The 26317-nt window shown below is 38.4% G+C and overlaps 1 protein-coding gene across 7 annotated transcripts in view; it reads right to left on the minus strand.

Moving 5' to 3' along the window:
• Nucleotides 1–8989: 8989 nt before the first annotated feature.
• The window catches only part of VWA3B (von Willebrand factor A domain containing 3B), a 68377-nt gene continuing 51049 nt past the window's right edge, over nucleotides 8990–26317 (minus strand). For 4 of the 7 annotated variants that reach the window (XM_065075492.1, XM_065075466.1, XM_065075481.1 and 1 more), the window contains 6 exons: nucleotides 25303–25522; nucleotides 17468–17582; nucleotides 15751–15875; nucleotides 14444–14581; nucleotides 13809–13906; nucleotides 8990–9466 (listed from right to left, as the gene is read on the minus strand). In XM_065075492.1, the coding sequence (XP_064931564.1) occupies nucleotides 9193–9466; nucleotides 13809–13906; nucleotides 14444–14581; nucleotides 15751–15875; nucleotides 17468–17582; nucleotides 25303–25522 (970 nt within the window). In that variant the 3' untranslated portion in view covers nucleotides 8990–9192. The other 3 variants (XM_065075472.1, XM_065075503.1, XM_065075514.1) reach the window with 3 other exon arrangements.

A 26317-nucleotide genomic window follows, 5' to 3' on the forward strand; every position in this document is an offset into this window, starting at 1 on the left:
CTGAAAGGTACAATACGGCCTGCCTTGGTGTCTAGTCTGCCACCATTCTATGGGTCATCGGATCCAACAGCATCTTGCCTTTTTATGGACAACTCAGATTCAGTATCCATGAACTCCTACCGTAACAATCCCTATAAAAGCTTGCCTATCCCCTGTATTTTGTATGCATATTTGTATATTCATATTCTTTAATATTTTGCATGCCTAGCGAGGGCAAAGCTCTTTCAATTCAAGGTGACTTTCATGTTAGATCAATGAAAACAACAGGGAAGAATAAACAGGCAGCATCTGTGGGTGGTAAATGAATCTGTGAAAAGACTTTCAGAACAAAGTCAGGTTCTGCAGACAGGCAGAGAAGATGAAAGACGTGAAGAACAGTAGAAAGAAAACAAAACATTTTCAGCTATATTCACCATCTGTATTCACAACATTTGCCTGAATTCACTCCCCACACATATTTCCTGGTAAGAGGTTTGGTTTTCTTGGCAAAGGGTTTGCTGGACCCTGCAATATGTTTCACTGGAAATACACAAGGCCAGACTGGATGAGGCTTGGAGCAACCTGATCTAGTTGAGAATGTCCCTGGTCATGGCAGGCAGTTGGACTAGATGACCTTTAAAGGTGCCTTCCAACCTGAACTATTCTGTGATTCTATGATTCTGTGACTCTGTGAATCTATTCTATTAACAGTTCAGGCCAGCGCAGCACCTGGAGCACAGGTAGTGGCACTGCTCACCACACACGGTACCAGCTGCCGCTTCAAGGAGATGCCAACAGGACAATCCAAGGAGGATGTAATATTAGTGATTTAATCTGAGGAAAACACTGAGCTTGAAAAGTGAGCACCCACAAGTATTTATTACTTACTTCTGACCTGGATTTCATTTTCAAACACAAGCAACCGAGCTTTGCCTTAAGTCTGAGCCTACTAGCAGCTGTGTAGTTGTACTAGTGCCAGGTGGACCCCAAACCAATGCAGGCTGCTTATTGCCAGGGCTCTGAACTCAAAATATATTCTAGAATTAGGGAGAGCTTGGCTGGAGCTTGTGAGCTCCTGGGAACAAAGCTTGGTGCAGGTTTGAATAAATCTGGTCTGTTCTGGATCTTTAAAGCAAAACCAGGGAAGATCTGCCAGACTGTTCAGGTTAGCCTTGAGATGTACAGCTCAGCTGAGCCTGAAACTCACAGCTTACCTCAGGGGAACTAAAGGTGTTGGAATTAGCCACAGTCCTAAAATCAAAAGCCTTCCATCTAACCGTGCTTTAACCACTCCAGTGGAATTCAATTACAGTAATTACTTCTTTTAAACTACTGGAACTGAGGACAGAAGTCCCAATGCAATGTCACAGAAGAACCACTCGGATGCTGGAGGATAGATCTATCAATGAGATCAAAGGCAAGCTCTAGGAAGAAAAAAAAGGCTGCCTTGGGAAATGAGGCCCTGTAATACATCACCATACTTCTTTTTATGTCGAGCTGTACAATGGTTGCCTGCAAAACCTTGTATACCTGTCCATAACCATTTCTCTCAAGATGAAAGGCTGTTTCCAGAGGAAAGAGACATGAGCAGCCTGAGGAAAAGTTCCAAAATATCCCAGTTTCCCTAAAAACTATGGCACCTCCTGTCCTAGATCTCCATCCCTCTTTGATCTTCTTTCCTCTCTGCTGGAGACAAACAACATAAACCAAAGATGAGGTGTGCAGGGATCTCCAGTCTCCACATCACTATCTGACCTAAAGAAAAGTCAGCTTACAATCAGAAAACTAGTCTCAAGATCAGCGCATGCAGGTGGCTGTGACAACATGTCCTCAGTTTCTCAACACCCTGCCCACGAAAGCCTCAGATCACAAAAAATTATGTGGAAAACAGAAGCAGAGATGCAGCTGTATGGATGCTGCAGGGCTCAGCTCTGAGTTACCTGGGGAGGAAACTGTCTGGAGCAGGGAATGCCACTGCAGATGGACAATTAACTCCGCTAAACCTGCTAAGGACTGAAATGTGGGGCAACTTTCAGTGGAAGGGAACTTTCAACTGTCAGTGCTGAGGCCCCAGTATTAAGAGCTGCTTGGAGTGGGAGAAGAACTGGGCAAAAAGAGCTGGTGTTCAGTTTACATCACATGTGTGTTTGTATTTGTTTGCTTTTAACCTTTTATTTCAACCCTGTAATTAGGAGACGAGGCTTACAATGTGCTGAACTCAACCATCACACAGTTTTGCTCTCCAGCATGTTTTCCATTAAATTGGAACCTGGACACTACTGAGCCAGTTTGAGGTGTGTCCCTCCAGAAGCAGCAAGGCTTCCTCAGCAATCCTCATTTCATGACTTGGTTAAGGCCAGCACTTGCTTAGGGCTGTTGGCCTGGCTGCAGGGCCAGTGTGGGGAGTACTGGAGAAAAGGAGGCTGAGGAGAGACCTTATCACGCTCTGCAACCACCTGAAAGGAGTTTGTAGCATGGAGGGGGTTGGTCTCTTCTCCCAAGTAGCAAGTGATAGGACCAGAGGAAATGGCTGCAAGTTGTGCCAGGGGAGGTTTAAGTTGGGTGTTAGGAAACTTTTCTTCACAAAAAGGGTTGTCAAGCATTGGAACAGGCTGCCCAGGAAAGTGGTGGAGTCACCATCCCTGGAGGGGTTTAAAAGATGTGTAGATGAGGTTCTTAGGGACATGGTTTAGTGCTAGAGTTAAGTTATGGTTGGATTTAATGATCTAAAGGGTCACTTCCAACCAAAATAATTCTATGATTCTGTGACTGGCATTGCTAAATGCTCCATTTTGAAGAGTAGACAACATAAACCTGCACCCATTCCTGCCCAGCACCCCCCTTCCCAGGATGAGCAGCTCACAGCTGTGGGGAAAACCTCAGGTTTGATGATAATACTCTCCGTTTATCAACAGGAGGTGGTTACAGGTGGCTCCAGATGCACTTGGAGCACTGTGAATGTGTGGTTACGAGCAGTTATGTGATCTTGCACAGTGTAATTTATCACAGGACTGAGCCCTTTGCAGCTCAGTTGTATTTACACAGCAGTGAAGTTCACAGTGTTCTCACTGGGCAAGAAAGGAATCATAGAGTCATTTACGTCAGAAAAGACTTGAAGATCATCGAGTCCCACCGTAAGGAAACAGCCGTGGAGGAAAAGGCCCTTTGCATACCTGTGCAGATTGAGTCAATGCCTCCTATACTAACTTTTTTTTCCATGAAGCTGCTCTTCTCATGGAAGATAAGACACTGATCTGATTTCATGGTTACACAACTGAGTAGGAGATTACTGATGACTTTCTAAAAAAACGCAAATTCAAAAGCTTTTCCACTTCCTCCAGTTCTATCAGCTGGTCTCATAAAAGCCTTTACACTCATTTTTTCTTCTACCCTTGCTTCCCTTGGACCTTAGGAGTTTCATCGTCAGCCTACCAATGTGACAGCTAGCTCACAGGTATTCTCTTCCTACACTTTTCTTTGCTCAATGGAGAAGTCCAGGATAAAGTATCTTTTTTTACCTTCTTGTGCAGCACCAATTAATGTGTGTAATGCTGAATGCCAGGGGCTGAGTCCCAAGCCCTGCGGTCCAGAGTTTGATCCAAGATGACAGGTAGAGTGAATATGATTTTTTTTAATTTTTAGGGGTTTTTGTTTGTTTGTTTTGTAGGCTATCTTTCTTGAGAGAACCCGAAATTAGGCTGTCCTTGTCAAGCTCAGCCATCTGGCAAATGTAATTGGAAAATTCATCTTGTTGACAGAGCACCATAGTAATTGTTGACTCCTTAAAACACATCAGTGGAAAGAAGCAAGCATATGAAAACATCACCTGTACATCTGCATCACAGCGTGGAATTCAGGACAGAGCTCAGGTTGTGCAAACGGACCAACAGGAGTGTTTGAATGAAAAGAATAAATCATCCTGACAATTCCCAGGCTTGATGCAAAGCAATGCAACAAAACATTTAACCAAACTCAGGCAGGAAAAAAGTCTTGTGGGCTGCAGTAGGGAAAATTAATAAATGTTATCCCATGACAGGTGCTTCTTGAGGTCAGACTGCTCACCCATAAAGGAACAGTGAAATGGATCCTTAATAACATGTGAAAAGGGAACTCATTCATCACCATCCGTATCTCTATAATATATCAGTCTTTAAACATAGCTTGTCTAAAGGCCCAAGAGTGATTGATGATCACCCTTTACACAGCAGCAGAATTCACCATTTGGACTACCTGTGCTGCCAATTTTGATCCTGCACTTGTTTAACATTCCTGTTTGTATTTCTCACTAATTTGTATTGTAGCCAGTGGAATACTAAGGTAACTTCAGCCATTTTTTCAGAAAGACCTTTGGTGGGAGCTGAGCATTGCACAGTGCTTGGGATGTCTTCTGTTCATTGCTCCGTTTCTTTTAGGTTTCAGGGGAAAAAAAAGTCAAGGTTCTCACCATGCTACTATGGTTACATTGTGCTAAGTGAAATATTTAGTGTGTGCTGCATGAAACAGAGATCCCTCACTCATAGAAGCGCTTCCTCGCTATTATTCTAAACACAAAAACAGAAAGACCATAAAAGCAGCAATATGGTAAAACACCTGACCTCCAGCCAAACCTGACTTAGAAAAACCTTTCTTGAGCAGAGGAAATATCTTCTCTATTTCTGTCCCACTCATTTTGCCCCTGATGGAAATTATTTCCCCACATATTTATGCAAAAGCCTCCCTAACAACATGCAGAAATCTCTGCTCAGCTGCAGGGGTGTCCTTGGTTCACTTTATCACTGGCTTTTGTCAGGGCCCTAAGAGTCCCTGGGTACAGCAAGCACAGCACCCCTGCCACCACCACTGGAAATCTGCAGTGACCGTGTTACACTCTGGGTATCCAGAAGAGCCAGGAGGAACAGACCTCATCTTATGAGGTGAAATTGTTTCTATTCCTATTTCTTTAATCATGCAGAAACCTTTAATACTTGCTAATTTGCTCAGAAAGATATGTGGAATGTAATAATAATGTTTTATTAATCTAAGAATATTCTTCACCTGAGAAAGACATCTAAAAAGGGAAGAATCAAAGTCTAGAGGACATAATAAAGGAAAAACCCTGAGATATTACTGTTACATCAAAGCAGAGTATCCTAGCAGTCAAACCCAGTCATAAATGTGTCATGTAACTGGAAAACACACACACACACACAAAAAGGTCTGTGATTAAATTGGCTGCCATAAAAGATGGAATTCACCAAATATAAGTGTGCTACTTGGTTACAATATCTACATATTTATGCATTAGTTGGCCACCTTCTGTTTCTATTTGGTTAAGCGTATCTTTTTAACTCCACTTTACTTCAAATGTAAAGATGAATACATACATCTGCCTAGAAATTGCATAAGTATCTAATCTCAAGCTTGCAAGAATTTTTAACGTCTGCTCACCTTGATATGCCAAAAATATTAAGAAGCAGTCTTCACCTTCTTAGCAGAAAGCCCTAGACAACCATACAATTGTGTCGTTACATCCACAAGTCCCTCTTGAGTAGAGGTGAGGATCGTCAGTGCTAAACACACTACATCCCCCCACTACTGTGTGTCATTTCTAATGTCGTGTCTTGGACAGCGAATATCACATAACATTTGTTAGACAGAGAAGATAAAACTTTACTTGTTTTTTGTTTTTGTTTGTTTGTTTGTTTGTTTTCTTTACTGGATTCAGTCACCTGTCTGTTGTTTGGGAGCTAAGAGTAGAGATGCTCCTAAATGTGTCTAAGTGCAATTCCTGCTTTCATTTATAATTCCGTAACACTGAAGCAATTCCTCTGCCTTCAGAGTAGCACTGGCTTTATATCAAATGTCACAGAGAAGAATTCAGCCCTTGGTCTAAGTGAGTGTTGCCAAGCGGTCAGTCTTCGAGGGCAAAGTACCTCATCTGTGTTCTCAGGGGACAGTCCTCATCAGCGGAAAAGCTTAGGACAGACGAACGTAGAAGTCAGCACAAGTGGAAAACTGGCCAGGATCCCTGCAGGAGGTCTTCCCAGATGCCTTACAGACCGCATCTGTGAAAAAGGGGTTTTGGAAAAAGACATTTTGCAAGAAAAGACCCACAGTTAATAAATCAAATAGGCCTACTGTAAATGAAGGATACTCAGACAAATACAATTTTCCGTTCTCTCTTCTAATACTGATACCTTTCAGCAGCACAACTGAATCTCTGACATTGTTTCTGTTTCATTACTGTTTTCTAAGCTTGTAGCTGTTGTTATTCCCATGCCAACCATTGTTCTTACTCTTCTTCTGGAATCATCTTCTGGTCCCTGCTGGGGACAGGGTACCGAGCTACATGGACATTTGTCTCACTCAGTGCTTACCTTCTCAGGTTTGCTATTGGCAATAGTGTGTCACTGAAAAGTCAATTTTTACCATCACATCAAATGAGAACACAAACTACTAAGCACTCCTGGCACAAAACAATGACAATCATAATGAATGAATGGCAAAAGACCAGAAGCAGGAGGAAAATATGAAAGAGACAAAAACAGGAAGAAACAAAGTAAACAAAATTGTGTACTCTATTTTGCTTAATATATTTCTTTAGGGGGGATTTTTTGGCTTTAAATGATCATATAAGAAACACTCATGTAGTAGAAAGCAAAACTGAGGGTGGCATCTGAAAAATAAATATATGATACATTAGGGTGGGGAAGCAAAAGCACAGATTGAGTACACAGAGAGTATAAGTACGATCAGTTTTCTGATTGCTGATCATCCACAGCTACCACTGAAATCTCTGAAGCTGAGGGTTTAAAAATCAAAACTGTGCCTTTGAAAATTGTCTTATAAATGCACAACATCAGCACTTAGATGCACAAAAGGAACATTCTGATTCTTCTTGGGCAACCTAAGAGACAGGAATCTGGAGTTCACCTGTGTGAGGCTGAGGAAATTTCTTGACTGTATCCTAAAAGCTGACGGTATTTGTCTGCAGCACAGAAACATTGCTGGGCTAAAATACTGAAAGGAATTGTGGCTGTACTGCTACCTTGAATAAAATGAGAGATGCATGGTTAAATGAGCGTTCCACATCACACACAATTCACAAACTGTTTATTTTCTTTACCCAACGCATGTGCTCTCTATGTACCTACCCAACATGTTGAAGAAAAACCTTCTGGTCTTGCTCCCAGAATCTGGACAGAATTGCCCTTCCTCTCCCTCAGACACCGCACCACATGCCTCCTACACCAGTGGAACTGCACTTCTGTCCCTTGTATGTCTCCATGTTTCATTCTTGACGAGGAAAAAGACAGGAGTTTTAACACACTTTCCTCTTTCGATGAGCAGACAACCCTGACAGAAGAATCATTCTGGCCAAGTTGTAATATGCTATAAATGGAAAAACAAAAGCTAAATCTGGAGGCTGTTGAGGAGCCCTTAACAACACACAGCTGCAGTAAGTAACAGATGCAAGCGTAGCTGAATGGACAACAACTGCTTATTAAACAAGCCATGACCAGCAGATGGGAACACTGCTTTATTATGACAGCCTTCTCCAAATGCTGAATGAACTCTCTGGAAAATGAGACTAGGAAACAAGTGGGTGCTACAAATGTGAAATCCTACTGTGGGAAATCCAGCCAACTCACTAGATTGCCAGGTGCCACAGCTGTTAAACATTGAACCCAATTCAGAGCAACTAGATTTGCCACAGAAAAGGATAGAAAATGATCATTTTCAAAGGTCTCCCATGTACCCCATATCAGCAGTTACAGTAATTATCAGTGTGATTGCTTCAAGTCACATCTCAATATAAATGAAAAAGGATACTTGGGCTCTCTTAGCTATGGCTTGCTAACACACCAGGCAATGCAGTCCATTACTGTATATCATACCTGTACTTATCTCTGAATTGTTTTCTGATTTAGTTTTATACTAGATCACAATTTTGGAAAATCAATAAGGAAATCATGTGAAATGAATGTTGAATTTAAGCATTATAGAGCAGAGAGAAGACTTGAAAGACAGGGAGAAGAATTTTTCTATAGAAAGAAATATATGTTTTTTAAAGTAGCTATAAAAACAGTTATTGTAATAACCAATCAACTAGTATTATTTGAGTTATCTAGATAAAGAATCGCTAGCCCACTAACAGTCAGCAGGAATTTGCCAGGACTTCATTCACTCCCTTCTAAACTTACAGAGCTATCTAACAAACTAAGAGCAACAAGCATACACATTAGAATAATAATGTGTTAAATATAATAGTTCTGGAATAAATAAGACAAGGTTACACATCAACACAATAATGAAGCTAATATACTCTAAATAACTAACACAATTACTGAATCTTATTCACTTCTGTTAACATTGTTTCCCTGAGTAGGAACAACAGGAGTGGGTTGTTGATATCTCCTTACAATCAGGAATAGCTGCGTACAAATGAAACCACAAACATTTCAAAATTCTCCATTAATTCATACAGGACCCATCACTCTGTGGATATATAAGGCTTCATGGAAATATAAGGCCTGATCAACCACTTACATAAGAGACAGGTAGCTGAATCCACATTATCTTGGAGAGCATGAAAATCCATCTCTATATTCAGCGATGCTCATTCAAGTTCAGGAGAACTTACTTCCTCATATAATAGATGACTGTACACATGAAGCCAGCAGAACCATAGGAAAAGTGTTGATTAACACATAGAGTGGTTACAAAATACAGCCCAATCAGATTATTAAAAAAAATAAATATGTACCTGGAGAGTTCTTAAGAAGTGACAAGACAAACCTTTGGAAAGGTAGGCAGATCTTTAAGGACGTTTTCTATGGAGCACAAGAGTTCTCAGTCCCCAGGTGTAATAAATTGGGTAAGGAAATGCTCACAATATAGACATGCCTTTAATCTAACAAGTAACAAACAGTAGAAGGATTGGAATATATATTCTTTTTACTAGCAGGCACAGAGATTGGTGTTACTGCATCTTACTGCAGCTACAAATGTTAGGGAAATTAAGATAGTATATGCTGGAACATGCTTTATTCAGTTCTCCCCTTTGCTGTGGAAACACATGAGATTGATAAGTGTGAAGAATGGTTTTCAAAGGAGGTGAAAGAACCTCGTCACACGGGACATGGGAAAGCAGGCTGGTGTAACACCCAGAAATTAAGAAACCTGGTTTCTTGTGTGGTGATTAACTGAAGGCTCATCAGATCTGTTTAATCCCTAATATTTATAATTTTCCAGAGCTACTTCTTTACTGTCAAATTCTTCTCCATTACTAGGCAGTGAATTTCTTCCTCTCTGTTTTACTTCCCTTCTGGAGACAACTAAAAGATCGTAACAGCCCAATGTCTTCTTCCTGGGATGTCTTTTGTCTTCTGCTCTCCACTTCTTTTTCTTTTTTCCCCTATCTTCTTTCACAATACTTTTCTTTGCTTCTTCTCCTTCATCTTCCACAGATGAGTGAGGATTGGGCCTTGTGGTCTCTCTGTGTAGGCTGGAAAATCAGACCAGGAAATGCACTATGCTAAAAGCACACATACCATATACTATTTTGAATCCTTTTTTACATGCCATAGATTTCACCTTTTCCCACATCTCACAGTACTGACAAGAGAAAGACTGACCACACTCTTGACCAATTGACAGGCTATAAATATCTTACAATGCAGTTTCTCTTCTATTTATAAATAAGTAAAGAATAGCCTAAAACAGGCTTCTGGCCCCTAATTCCATCTACCTCTTATGACTCCACAAAGGATTTGGGCAATAATTCTCTTTTATGGTGTGGGCCCAGAGCACATGGCGTTTTACTTCGCACATGGAATTTGGCAGTTATATTTGAAGAGTGTTTGTTCTACCACAATTATTTCTTTCGGCTGTGATGGCACTCCAAACACCTGCCAGCATCTGATATTAAAATGATGAGAGCTATATGATTACCTCTAAAGTTCAGTGAACTGAGCAAGACCCCTAGCACACACCGCGTAAACATCAAAGACAACCTCAGAGGACCCAGAGCTGAAGAGTTAGCCAAGCCATTGTAATACATCTACGCGCACTGTGGACTCCCTGTCAACAGGGGAGCCTGCTTTATGCATTATATTTCTTTCCCTTACTTCTACGGGACTTAGCACACAAGGATTGTCTCTTTTTGAACTCCTAAAAGTGTATTGCATTCAAACTTCATGTTTCCTTTCTGATTAAATAATGCTTCTACTTCATTTGCTTCTATCAACAATGTCAGCCTGTTCTTATTAGATGCTGCACTGTTCCCCTCTGGTAAGTATGACATGGGAGGTAGGTATCTATTTTAGAATATAACAAATAAAAAGTTCCAGCGGAAAGCACACTTCCATGCCCTCTAAAAGGTAGGGGCTCTAATGGAAACTCCAACTAACTGTGAGCTGGAAAACTGCTATAGAATTGCTAATATTAGTAACTGATGTGTAACTAATGAAATATAGTTGTTTAGTGGCTTTGAATGTACACCTTCTCATAAAAACAATCATTCCACACGACATGGCAGTTACACAAACAAATATAAAGTAAAATCATGGCCAGTACCAGCTTTTTATGATGCAGCCACTGAGTTAATGTAGTCAATGCCCAGAATAGGACATTATGTGTGTCTATATGATACTAAAGTGACATGTTAAGCAGCAAGAAAGCAACAAGATTTCATTTTACAAGTATGTGACTTTACAGAGAACTCAAAACTTTGCTGGGAATGTTACAAGCACCTGACGAACATTCTGAATTAGTAAGTGCATTTTCAGGGACTGTATACTCAAATCTTACAAAGCAATTTACTGTAGAAAGTTATAGATCCAAGAAGTAGGAGACTTAAGACTCATAACTATAAAAGCTCTATAGTGCCAGCCTTCCATCATTATTTTTTCCAAAAGAGACTAAAAATTCAGCAGAACTAGATGCGACACATAATGTGGAAAAAGATGGAGAGAAATGTATTGCAGTAGATTATAAAGCTGGGAATATGCAAAAGAAGGTGCTGTGATTCTGGCAGCGAATCATGGAATATTGTGGATCAGTAGTGATCACCGAGGTTTTTATTGGCACACCAATGCACTTCATCTGTGTACCTGGGAGTTAGGTGTATGTTGCCTATATGCTAAAAATCACTATTGATGTAATTTATGCAATGCCAACAGACAATTCTGGGAATCCCAAAAGCTCAAATATGTCTAGTTCAGGGCTGTAAGTGACTATCTAGTTGAGAGAGTCTCAGTTTCAGATGCTTAGATCTCTTTGTCATTTCTTATTAGATGCTTTACACGTTTCGCTGCACTCTGCACTATAAATCTTGACCTTCAATATACATCCATGCAGCCAAAGCACCTAAATTCCACTCTCAGAGCTGCCAAATGCTCAAGTGTTGCTGCTTTGAGTCCGACAATGTCTCTTTGCTTATCTGGGCCTGGGTGTCTTTAAAACACTAGCAATGAGAAATCATTTGAAATAATAATGTTTGGAGGCACCTCTCATGTTCCATTAATTTGAGGAAAATTTGAATACTGCTATCTTCAAAAATACAGACATTTTGCAGAAAAACCACTGTCATTTCAAATATGGTGGTTTGTTTCTAAAATCTACAACTGCTGTGAGAAAAAACAGAAATGATGTAGTGAAAACTTCAGACCTTAAAACAACTGTAAGACATTGGCATGCAATCATTATGCTTGCAAAATTTATGCTCTATTCCAGGCCATGCTAAAAAATGTTTTAGTTTGGTTTAAAGAGGATAAAATGAACGCCTTAACTGAGAATCCATTATTTTGTGTTGTGGCAACAATATTATTTTGAATATTTTATTTGGATTCCATTAATTTAATTTAAATCATCTGCTATACAAACTGGCCAGTGCATTTACAATAAATCAATGTTTACTAGCTGTAAACACTATATAGAAATTCACAATTAATATGACTTGAATATGCAGTTTCAAGTACTTTTTTGCCTAGAGATCTGCCAGATTTGATATCACTTCATCTAAAATTTAGATCTAATGAGTACATTTATTTCTTGTTTGCAAAAATTGAGTGCCTTCATTTCAGTCAGTTCTCCAAAGAATTCCTCTCTTTGCCAGTGAATAACTCAATTTTTTCATAATTTGTACATAACAATGACAAGACAGCTTGCCAATAAAGCCTGTTTGGAGAATGAATATTAAATTTTATATTAAAGCACTCAGTCGTGAAACAAAGTGTTTAGAATGGAAGCCATTCTTATTTCTTATGCATTGAGTCACATATTTTCTTAATCCGCTACCTCATTTAGAATATAATTCAACTCAGTGGAAGGGAGAGACTTCCACTGATTTTGCTGGAACTCAGCTCAATTATATACCTGCCTTTTTTCAACTGATTGTATGTATTAAGTAGGAAACCACCGTCTCCAGGTTAACTTTTGTGTGAAAAGAGGTAACCATCATGTAGGTGATCTGGCCTGGATGCATTTCCAGATCTGGAATTCTGCTCAATAAAGCGGGGGTATTCATTTTCTTATGTGCTGTGGCTGCAAGCTGGCAGAAGAGCAAGTTTCAAACTGTGCTGGAATCACTCCTATAAAATGTGTGGGAAACAGGGCTTAAATCAGTGTTGCTTTTTGTTCCATCATTCTCAGGGAATCCATTAATTGGCCCACAACTGGAACTCTCGCCCATCGTTTTTACATGTAATCTTTAACACTGATCTTCATATTAGAACATTCCAATAAAAATGGAGAAATTCTAACACTGCCTTTAAAGGTGGGATTTGTCCTGTTCATGCAACCTCTTGGGAAAAAATCTCCCATGATGGAGATTATACCATCCTTTGGCAGCATTGCCCATACTATGTTGACATACACAGAAGAGGAAACCTTTCAGTTTAGGATCCCTATGGGATGTCAAGGCAGATGGAAGATTCAAAACAAAAGCATATGTTTTCTCACACCAAATGTGAAAGTGTGCAGCTCCTTCTGGGAAGAGGCTATGGATGATAAAGGTTTACACGTGTTCAAAAAGTAACTGCACAAATTCATGGAAGAAAAATCCATCATGGCTGTTTAATACAAAAGCTCCATTTCTGCTTCTGAAAATCCTTAAATCACAAATTGGTGGAGTTTGGGAATGTACTCTGGAGAAATGTCCCTAGATGATTGTTCTGTTCATACTCTACTTGCTGAGATCTGTTTTTGCTACTTGTCAGAGATTGTTGGTCCTCTGAAGGTCATCAAAATCCAATGTTATTTCCAATGGACTAAACTAGAGCTTAATACAGGATATAAAATTAATCCACAATCACTTGGAATCACTGCATGTTTGGCACACACTTCACACCAGAAGAATGTTACCTCTGCTGTATGTAAGTTCTGCAGAATTTAAATCAGGGCTTCTGTTCATCCTACATGCTCTCTCCCCATCATTCCCCAGATTTAAGCCCAGCAGAAGATTCAATATCTCGGAAACAACTTGTGATTTAATGTATAGCTTTATATTTCAATAAATACCTTAAAAGAAAAATAAGGTCTACAACAAATACAAACTCCCTTTCATGTTTCAGCAATCCTCTAACAGCTTCATGGGGCTAAATTTCAATTCATCACATCCCATCAATGTTTCTAAAATGAAAATAGGGCAATAAATTACCAGATAATAAAACGTTAGGACAGACAGTTAATGCTCTTCTGATTGACATGATTGTGGGTCAAATGACTTGATTGCATGTGTAGAGCAAGCCAGCTACATACAGAAATCTGGCAGCATAGTTTAACCCAAAGTGCAACGTTTAGGATTCATGCAAAATAACTTTTATATTTTTAGGTTCAAGCACACTCACGTCATATAATCCACCATCTGCGCCATTCTTATGTACCGACAGGAGAAGGCATACTTCATTTGGCTGATTTTAATAAGCCCACTTCTTACACAGTGTTCCTGCAATAATACAATCAACATTCATCTAATTTAAATCTAAACCCCAGAAACTATGAAGATATATATGTATAAAAAGCCAACTGTTTAACGAAACTGTAATCAGCCTCTAAATAATGAAGATAAAAGTTTCAAGTACAAAGTACCATTTCTTAATATGCATCATGAAAAATGCAGTATAATTATCATAATGGCTTACAAACAAATAAAGAAACATAATAAAATGAATTGAAGACTATACTGACTGTGATAAAGCTCCTTATGTTTCTCATTTTACCAGCACGGAGCTTGTGAAAGCCACCAAAGGGATTATAGAGGAAAGAACAGAGTATGATTTAAGAATAAATTATCCTACAGAATTTCTTAGGTCATATCTATTACATGAGCCCTATTTCATTGAGCCCTGAAATATGATTTACTTTGGTTAGCTGGAGACAGGCATTGGGACAGTGAGCTCATTAGACTGGAAAATTATATCTGCCTCGTTAGAACAAGGGTGATACCATCGCCAAATTGGTATCATCTTTTAGGTTTACTTACTTTCCTGTTGTTGAACAGCAGAACCGTGTAGAGTTTGTCACCCATTTCCACCCTCTTTGGTGTTGCTATGACAATGGCAGGTGCATAATATTCATTTCCTGTTAGCGTCCCAGTTCTGGCAAAGACATAGTCTCCAACCTGCACATCAGGAAAGCAGCAGTTTGCAAGAACCGTGTAACTTGTCAGCTTTACAAGACATTAAAGGTAAATACTGAGATATTTTTACATAAATCATCGTTCTAACATGTTCCCGTGCATTATTTTTTCTTTGAAAGAAAAGAACTTGGTTGTTGCATGTAAGAATCACTCAGAATTTCCACTGAATCAGGGAGAGAACACCTAGTGAAAACAAAGGACAGAGCCCCACTAAATGTATAAGGGCTCAACTAGCAAGTCACACTCAATAAGGAAAGTCATACAACTCTATGTTCCCTTGGATTTTGTGCAAATGTATGTTTTTAATAAGCTTTTAAACCAATACTGGGAATTTTAGAGAAGTCCAGATGTACCTGACTTATATAAAATGATTTTTAAAATGAATGCAGAAGTCACAATTTTCTATCAAATTCTGCAGATGTTCCCTAGAGTTGGATGTTCCCTTTACAGAATACCAGAAACTTCCATATCAGGATTGGCTTTCATTTCAAACAGAAAAAAAGGCATGTCCCTAGTTTTAAGTGCAACAAAGCAGTTATAAAAACGCTTCTTGTATTTGAAGCAGCTGTATCTATTCTGCATCATTTCTGTATCCATCATCTCCTTGGTGTGTAAAATAAGAATCACCTGAAAAAAAACAACTGTGATTACAGATAGCCAGCTGATAAATTTTAAATAAAAACAGAAATAGACTATTTTTTTTTAATTATTATTACTATTATTTGCCTTAGTATAAGGTTATCTGCTGGGTTTAATATATGCTGTGAAAAACAAATGGTTATGACCTGCTGTACATCACGTTGTGTATAAAAGGCTTTCCTTGATTCGTAATCTATGTGCTAGGAAACAATCAGTCTGCTGGTAAATAGCTCACCTTTCTTCTATAGGTGGGCAAATAATCATGTTTTATAAAGAAGATAATATAGAATTCTAACAAACAAAGGAATAGGATTACGACAAAAACAAGTTTCAAACAAATAAATAATAGCATGTTGAAAACAGCATGATATTACTAGCACTAAGAACTCTTCTTTAAAATAAATAGATGTATTTAAAAGAGCTTTTTAAAAGCTATCCATTATTCTATGTGTGACCAAATGAACAAAGTTAAAAATGCATATTTGCTGTCATTAAAAAATACAACTTTTCACCTGCAGATGGGGGCATGGCACAGCACCCCCCACAGGTATAGCGAACTTCACAGGCACAATCCAGGCTTCCCCATTGCTGAAGTCAACAAGTGCGCAAGTAGAACTGATATTCTTTATCACTGTTCCTAAAAAACAACGTAATAAAATATTCAAATGATTTTTTTAATGCCCTTTGAGGATTCTTTGTTTTTAATCCTATCGGCTGTCACACATCACTGAGGTCAAACATGTCTATCTTATACATTCTTCATTTTCATGAAGCTGTGCTAGGACAATAGAGAAATCTGTACCTAAAAAAACACAGTCTTAGTAACCATTCTTAATAATGCCATAAAAATAAAACAAAGAATAATTTTCAAGTCCAGATCTGAAATTTGTAAGCAGATCGGGTGGATGATTGCTGACAAAATAAAACTATTACCACAGCTAAAAATATGTAAATTGAAAAAAAAAAAAAAGTCAATGTAACACAAAAATAAAAACACACATTCACAAACGCTTTTTTTTTTTTTAATGAAACAACAGAACACAATTGTACCTACTAATCATTCTGGCTCAAAAATCAACAAAGAAGCAGAATCATTTAGTGAATTCTTTGAACACACAGACACACAGACACACACACAGACACACACACAGACACACACACACAGACACACACACAGCCACACAGACACACAGACACACACACAGACACACACACACGCACACACACACACACAGACACACACACAGACACACAGACACACAGACACAGACACACACACAGACACACACACAGACACACACACACAGACACACACACAGACACACACACAGACACACAGACACACAGACACACACACAGACACACAGACACACAGACACAGACACACACACAGACACACACACAGACACACACACACAGACACACACACAGACACACACACAGACACACAGACACACAGACACACACACAGACACACACACAGACACACAGACACACAGACACACAGACACACAGACACACACACACAGACACACAGACACACACACAGACACACAGACACACAGACACAGACACACACACAGACACACACAGACACACACACACACACACAGACACACACACACACAGACACACACACACACACACACAGACACACAGACAGACACACAGACACACGGACAGACACACAGACACACGGACACAGACACACAGACACACACACGCACACACAGACACACAGACACACAGACACACACACACACACAGACACACAGACAGACACAGACACACACACACACAGACACACACAGACACACACACAGACACAGACACACACACAGACACACAGACACACACACAGACACACACACAGACACACAGACACACACACACACACAATCTCGGCTTTTGCCAAATGCTCATCAGAAACACGCGAAGGAGACATCAAAGAGGGAAAGGTTCATACTCTCGGATACTCAGTTACTTAAAAGGATTTCCTTCCATACTCCTCTTACATAAATGTATCATTGCTTTCTAACTCGACAAAATGTATGTCTTTTTATAAGTGTATATATGGGCACACACAAGATATTTATTACTTTTTCAATAATATGCATATGTAATATTAAATCTGATTAAGACAGAAGTAGGTAATAATTTCCAAAACTAACATTTTATCAGTATTAAGAAATGCTAAAAAATATTTAAAATGTGGACAAAAACATATACCTGGATAATAAAATCCTGTGACATCTGATCTTGCAATGACCTTTTGGCTTTTGTGAGTCACAAATACTTTTTGTCCTCTTTTAGATTTTGACTTCACAGTCTCTTCTCCAAGTCTCTGTAATTCAATACAATTATTCTTTCCACAACAGCTAAGCCAGTCAGCCTCAATCTAGCCTTTGGAATTAATAAAAAATGTAGGCAATGTAATGTTATGACATCTACAGATAGTTCGCATTAAACTGGAATTATTTTAAACATTAAAAATAGTTATAAACAGAGAAAGTGATGTTACAGGCAGTACTCATGGATAACATAATCTAACAGCTTTCACTATAAAATCCTCTTTTACATGGTCGTAACAATACCTAGTGTTCAGGAGAAAATTTACCTTGATGAATTATGGTTCTCGCTGCCATTTTGCTAGAAAAAAATGCTACAAAGTTGTACAATTCATATACAAAAATGAGGTTAGAAAAAATGAACTGATTTTGCAGAATAAGTGAAGGTGCTATACAAATTTATTTTGTCCAGATAGGTGAGTCTTCACAATAATCTTGTTTTCATTAATTATACCTCACTGTATGAAATGACTGATTAAAAATTCAAATATAGAATCAAAAAGTTTTTTAAAAATTCCTGAAGTGTCTGGAAAATAAAATTTATTTACCAACAATAAATTCAAAATTAACATTTTGAGCAGCTTTAAAACATTCCAGCTTAGCAAAATATTATACCACATTTACCAGAGCTGCCACTGCCCATCATTCCGCTCTGCTAGTTTGGGTTCTTCATACACTAATCCTCTTCTTTGCGGGGCAGCTTCACAGACTACAGCTCCTGTAACGCCCCACAGGCACACAAGAGCTCTTGAGCTGGCTGGTGAATTGTAGTTGGGGACCATGCACCAGGTGGTGAGACTAGAAATACAAGTGGGACTGGCTGGCTGTGGACCGACTCAACTCCTAGTTGAAATCGGTGACTGCAACTGGTAACTGAATGAGGAACAGGCTGCCAGGAAAGTGGATGAGTCAACATCAATGGAGGTGTTTAAAAGACACATAGATGAGGTTCTTAGGGACATGGTTTAGTGTCAGTGTTAGGTTAACGGTTGAACTCTATCATCTTAAGGGTCTCTTCCAACCAAAATGATTCTGTGAGTCTATGATTCTACGAATGCAAAAAGCACGATGGATCTTGCGCAACAACTGAAGCAGGGGGCTGTGGGAAACACAGTATGCGAAAACAGGCAAAGTGTTCACACACCACATGTGGCTCTACATAAAAATATACTGTTGGGCTTTCCGAGCTTCTGTGTATACGACTTTACAGTCACCAGATCCTTTTACCTTAAAGCCTTTTCTCTCTCACATTAACATTTTATGGAGTCTCAGTGTTATTCGCCTTTGAAGTAGATCAAGTTCCTGAATCCCTTTTTTTCTAGTAGAAAGAATTTCTTCCCATTCAGGGTGTCTCTCTTACAGAAAGCTTTGAGAGGATCAGGGTATTATATGGATATGTCAGAATGTGAAAGAACACTTTACATTTTGCTTTCCTGAGACAATTAAGAAAACTGATAGTATAAAAACATTTTATTTCTAATAGTGAAAAGTCCATAATCCCAGTGTTTCTATAATTACATTTTAATAATCCTCAAGAACAACACTATATTTTATATTTACTGCAACAGCAAATTAATTCTTGAAAATATCTATTATTTTCTCCATAATGCTCACAATAATGTTTCTAAATATAAACTATAAGCAAAGTTAAATAAATCATTTTCCCCATACATTTTTAAAATTATTAACCTGTTTATTAACCTGTTTATTAACCTGTCTCCTAAACAATTTGCAAGCATCCATCTCTTATACAATTCCTTTGAGTCATAAAAACACACAATCTGACATCTCAAACTTTTCCACAGATTTACATGCTATTCTCAAAAACAATCATAACTCAGACTCCTAAAACCCCCTGCTTGCTAGGGTGTGTATGACCTGCTTCCTTGTCTCATGACATTTTCTTCCTAAAAATATATTTGATTTTTATACTCAATTTTCCCTAAGAGTCAATAATGATGGAAAAGATGGGAACAATTTTGACTAAATTATTTGTTCTCAGTTTCACTATAACTATCACAAACTGTTTTTTCCAATCAACTCCCACACAAAAACCACAAACAATCCTTAAAATAAAGTCCTAAAAATAAGCAAAATACACACAATCAAAAAGGAAAAAAAAAAAAAAGATATTTTAAATGGGAGATACGTGGGATTTTTCTAGTTTATTCTTTACCTCTATAGAATATAAATTATATCAACAGCTCTGTTGTTCAAACTCAGTCTAAACCAGAGGCTCTTCACAGTGCTTAACTGACTGCTTGAAGTACAACCTAACAAAGGCTGATTTGAGTGCAAAGACTTAGAGATCCACAGACATAAAAAGGTATTTGGGTAAACTGTTTACTTAATTCCTCAGGCTCCAAAGGGACAGCTGCTGCTGAATATTTATTATCCACTAATTTGTAATGCTTGACCAATAACTTGGGCAAGTTCCAGCATTCCCCATTAATCCAAGTACTAAACACTGAATAGGCAGCCACAATGATGATGCTGAGCCCTGCAGAGGTCAGGTGGCTCAGAAATATGCTCTAAATTCAAATCTGTCTCTCCTTCCTCTCAGACAGCCTTTAGATGTTCAGTGCGATTGACTCAGACACTATCATAGCATCCATTTCTGGACTATTGTTCTTCAGTACTTTTATTACAAAAGAGCCCTCTTTGATCATCAGGGAATTCCCCCTTGTGTAGCTCTGATTCTGTTGAAGGCAGTGCATTAAACAACATGAGGTGAAGGAGACTTTGCTTACCCCTACCAATACCTGCTGCATTTTAAAATTGTCTTTCAAAGAGATTAGGTTTTGCACTTTCATAGAATCACAGAATCATTTTGGTTGGAAGAGACCCCCAAGATCACTGAGTCCAACCATTAACCTAACGCTGGCACTAAACCATGTCCCTAAGAACCTCATCTACACATCTTTTAAACCCCTCCAGGGATGGTGACTCAAACACTTCCCTGGGCAGCCTGTTGCAATGCCTGACAGCCCCTTCTGTGAAGAAGTTTTTCCTAAAATCCAATGTAAACCTCTCATGGTGCAACTTGAGGCCATTTCCTCTCAACCTATCACTTGTTACTTGGGAGAAGAGACCAACCCCCTCCATGCTACAACCTCCTTTCAGGTGGTTGCAGAGAGTGATAAGGTCTCCCCTCAGCCTCCTTTTCTCCAGGCTGAACAGCCCCAGTTTCCTCAGCTGCTCCTCATCAGACTTGTGCTCCGGACCCCTCACCAGCTTTGTTGCCCTTCTCTGAACTCTCTCCAGCACCTCAGTGTCTTTCTTGTAGTGAGGAGAACTTTCCTACTATAAGTGAGAACTGATAGGAAGACTATCCATGGATCTCCATGTGTCTTTGCTCTAACTGGCTTTTCACAATCCTGACACCTCCAGAGCTGAGCAGCCACGGCATTTCCCAGGCTGTCAGTGGCAACAAGCCCGTTCTGTGTAGACCACAGTTCAGTTTTATGAAAAAGTTGATCTTTTTGTAGCTACACACTCCCCAACTGGTTACTTCACTGACGACAATGGAAATTTTGACCAAACATTTCCAGGTAGTTATAACTTTTTGTTGTTGTTGTGCTATTTTGGATGCTTGTTTTGCCTTGCCTCCCTAAAGACACCCAAAAACAAAGACAGGGATGCCAAGCTGTTCAGGAAACATATGAATGCAAAAAAGGTATCACCAAACAGCAATTAGTGATCCTTGAACAGTGAGGAAGAATGACGAGTGTAAGAATTAGGACACCAGGAAATAGATGAAACTACCAAGGGAGATTTAGAATTTCCATTCCTGTAAAGAATCAAGTCTCAACTATAAATATTTCATTAGGAATAGTTAAATCAATTGCATATATGAATACATTTTTCAGAAAGAACAGATTCAATGAGCCACTAGAGGTCCCTTTCCACCCACATAATCATGCTTTACAACACACATTATGCTTATTAACCTTTTAAGTTATTTTTATTACATGGTGACCATTCAACAGTATCACAAACAAGTGTAAGCCCTGAACATTCAAGCTCATCCTAAAGAAAACACAGGACTTCTAAAAATATATTCTTAAAGAGAGTCAATCCTTAGCAAGCAATGCAGCTTCATTTCTCTGCAGAATCTGAAATCCATTCATATGCAGAAACAGAAATACTTAGTATGAGATTAAATCTTCTCCATCACTCTCAAAGTCCAGATTGTGACCCTTAGGGAAAGAAATACTTTACATGAAGATGTCATGGCCATTAACAGAATGCACCAAACTTTACTGGAAGCTGTCATAGTAGGAGAATAGTAACATTACAACCTTAGTAGGCCTGAGCCAATCTAATAAGAATTGGGTAGGAAACCATGAACAAGTCCTTTTACTAAGTGACATCACATTGTAAACAGCTTTATAATTCAGTGAGAAAACAAACAAACAAACAAATACATAATAAGAAATGATGGTTGACTGTTATGCCTGACAAGTCCAAAATAGAAAACAGATACAGTATTTTAAGTCAAAGCAGTTACTTATTAGGAAAAAAATAAAGTAAATGATACCTTTTACTATCTTTAGATGAAAGCTGAGTGCCAGCCTGAAGAGGAAGATTTTTGTCAACCAGTGCTTTAGTCTGTACAGCAAAAAGATCTGAGTAAACTGAGCAAAATACCACCTATAATTAGCCCTGCCATCATCAGTGTTCAGTGGTTTATATTTTGCCTGATAGTAACTAAATGCGTTTGCCCATTTCCCAAAGCATTTACTTCTTGCATCACTAGAGATCTTCAGACACCTTACGGCCCTGTGCAGATGGATTTCTACTTCATCCTCCTCCAAAAAGGCTCTGGTGTACCCCACCTTTCACAGGTATGTGCAAACACAGCAGCCTCAACACAGCTCCCAGAGGTCAGAGCACAGAGGGAGGATAACCAGACTATTAATTCAGTTGTAGGCTTAAACAGAAAGCTCCCGTAGCAAGGACATCCAAAAAGGATTACTAATTCTTTTAAGAACTTGTGAAGGTAATTAGGAGCCCTTAAAAGCTAAAAACTAAGGGGGATTATTTTGAGTTTAGTAAAAAAATTAGCAGGAAATTTAGAAATCTGCTTTGTTGAGTAGACCTCCAGGATAACTGTAATTTTTCTACCATCTCACAATGACAATTTTCATTCAGTGCTATGTCGGCTATTTCCTTGCTGTAATGTATTTCAACTAGCAGTTTATTTTTTTATTCCCATTTTGTAGACAGAAATCACAATTGGAAAAACCTCCGGCAGCATTTCTAAAAAGCTACTCAGATTTTTTCTGAGTTTTTTCACTATTCTTTCCGCCACATAAACAGAACTCTAATTACATCTGCATTTCTGCCTCTCACTCTTAAAGCCTTTCAGTTGCAGATTAGCAATTACCAAGGATGGTGCTCTGATTAGACTCCTAAAGCAGGGTGACTCAGGATAAGTGATTGCACAATGTTAATCACGTCAAGTCTGAGAGCACACATTGGTTGTTTCAAGGCAACAGTAAAATTGCAGTCAACAAATGAAACATGAACAAGTTTCTGCTGCTCTCATATTGGGACATTATATGGCAGAGATAAATCAATAATCAAAGTAGCTCTATGAGCAATGTATTATTTTCAGTCTAATGCAAAATGAATCAAGATCATACATTTTTTGAAGACATTAAAATGTTTTCAAATGTACATTATTAGTGGAGCATGTTCCCCAAGATTACAGAAAAATGAATGTGATCCTGCCCATAATAATAATTTTCATACATGGCCTGTGTTATCATATTGTATTCTACTCAACACAAATATTTTTAATATCTTATGTCATGGTATGTAAAGTCATATTGCTCATAATGAAAACTATTGTTGATCTTGATGAAAAAAGAGGTATATCTCAGTTAAAGAACATCAAATAAAACAAAATACTGCCTTTTTAAAGAATACTGACACATTCATAGGCAGAGTATATGGATACTTGGCATATGGATACTTGGCATACTTGGTATATGGATACCTCTGCTAGGTAGAGTATATGGATACTTGGCATAATTTACAATTGTGAATTCCAATTGCACATTTCCATTCGTTGCTGAGAACTCACAGAGTAGGCTTGTACTCCGCTTATTTGAGTTTCACTTAGCTCAGCCCTCCAAACTGGTGTTTGTATATGTATACATGCATATGTCAGGGCAAAAATAGAACTATTATAATCGTTTTGTTATGTTTCCTACATGATACAAAGCACAGGACTTTCCTCAGCATTCACTGCAACTAGGCCAAGCACACCTTCAAGTTCAATCAGAGTTGCTTCTCTCACTTGGTGATATAAAACAATGAAAAAAAGAGAAGGAATATATTAACAGATGAGCTTTATGATGAATTCTCTATTTGTTTTTAATTATCTTCTATTCGAACTTAAAAGTCTGAGAGATTTTCTTTCTTATTAATTTTCTAGAGAGTTTATTTTCATACTATTATGTATAACTGCACCTAGACAGCAGTTCTGCAGAGGCAGCAAAATTCCCAGTGAAGTACTCTTCGATGAACCTATTAGGTGAAACAACTTGAAACCAAATAAATCTTGGGTTTGTTTTTTTTTTCTCAGAGGTAAGTACTTCGAATTTTAAACAGTGTATACAGAAATATTTTCATTTCATTTTCAAGATTAAATTGCTTTTTAAAACTTGTGAGTGTGTTCTTCATTTCCCTGAGAATTCATATTCATAACTTGAAGATAACCCTATTAAGGTAGAATAAATTCATTTTCAAGAATGTTCTGAAATTATAAAAATGATTATAGGAGAATAAAACATTGTAACCTAAGACATGTTTTCTGAACATACACGCCACAAGAAAAGCTTAAATGAAAAAGTGTATTCTCTCTTCCAGTAGGGCAGCCTAAAATAACTTTCTAGTCTTATTTTCATACTTCTTGCTTCATGTATTTCCACAGGCATTTCATTAAATTTCTGACAGCATTCCAGGTAAAATATGAGGTTCATCTTAGGGACATATATATCTCTCTCAACCAAAAATCTCAAACTTCAATTACAGTTTGAGTAGCTAGACTACTTTCCACTAATATATTAACGGACTGGAGAGAGCACTCTAGCTCACCAATACCAGCTGAAGCCTTTAGAATGATCTAAACAACTTTCCAGACATCACTGACTGTCATCTAGGGCTCTGCTCACAGTACTGTGAGATTAGCCACCAGTTCTCATATGCCTGCCATTTATGGACAGATAAATTTCAGTGTTCAAATACGGAGCTGAATACCACCCCTTCTCTTAATCTTTTCTCTTAGAAGAAAGACACCACGGAAGATTACAGTTAATTACTCCAACATTACAAGACCTTCTAGTCCTGGTTATCAATATTAACCCAAACACAAATCTTATCTTAAAATTGCTGCTTATATATCTCTTTTTTCTCTTTTTTTCATATGTATCTCTGCTGTCATTGCAGAGGAGGTAAAGATACTTTGCCCAGATTTGTTTCTAAGAGGCTCAATTTGTATGGCTCTCTCAGCTCCAGAACTTCAGCTTCCCCAGCACGTCCAAGAAGTCATTGAAAGCTTGCTCTCTCTTTAACTACCTTCTTTCCCCTATCCATTTTTATAATAAAATCATGTTCATGCTAGACACCTAATTTATCAGCTATTACCACAAACCAAAATTATTCCAGAAGCAAATACTGAAGAGGAATATCTCTAATATTTATTACCTTTTTATTGTTGCTTACATGTGATTCCGAGCTTTTCTCAGTTTCCTTTTTGACAGCTTCCTGAAGATCAGAGGCTTGTTGAATATATGTGAATGCTGCCAGTATCTCATCTTCTAACAATATTACATCTTCATAGGAAATTGGCCATCCCAAATTCTCTAAAGCCTCCAGCAAAGCTTCTTTATGCTGCATATATTGGACTGGCCCATCCTCCTTAAATCTTAAAAAATAAAAATAAAAATCACAAGTAGTAAAAATTTTAATTTTGGTATGACTTTACAAATAAAATCACAAAGCTCAAAGGCAAAATAAAACATCTGATTAATCCAATTTATCTTTTGTATACCACAAGTTCTTGTGTTTCATCCAACTACCATTGTGTTTAGTCAAACCATCACAGCTGGCTTAATGACATCTTGTAGAAAAACACCTACAGAGCAATTCAAGTGGCTTGGCATAGATGTCTGGTGCCATTTGAGATGTTCTAGAAAATACAAATATAACTTGCAGATATGACTGAGAAATTATGGAAATCCCTGGCCCTGTGGGGCTGAAGCTAGGGTGAAGTGGTAAGGCATCTAGATGCCTATTAAGTCCTGATTTGCCACATCAGTCTTGACTGATCACATAAAATAAGAGAGGATCTCCTGCCGTTTTCTCCTCTGACATTCCTGCACTGCTCAGTTTTCACTCAATGATCAGAAGTTTGTTTTCATCCACGGTTCAGGTTATGTCAGTGTCCTCTGGACTAAAGAGCCATTTTGATCCTACACAGTGAAGGTACCTATACACAGAAAGGTGAATCAGATACAGTCATCTTGTCAATAAAACCAAACTAAAAACCCCAAAATCCAGAAGAGGTAGAATTCTTTACATCTCTACTTGCTCTACAGCTTCGCCAGCACTTAAAAAACAGGAAACCTGTACCCGGAGAGAGTATTTAAGTGCCTGTCTTATCAACACATACAACCATGGTGATGCCTACCACATTGCCCTACTCTTTGTCACTGCTCAT

Source organism: Columba livia, chromosome 1 (genome assembly GCF_036013475.1).
Source record: "Columba livia isolate bColLiv1 breed racing homer chromosome 1, bColLiv1.pat.W.v2, whole genome shotgun sequence".
NCBI lineage: Eukaryota > Metazoa > Chordata > Aves > Columbiformes > Columbidae > Columba > Columba livia.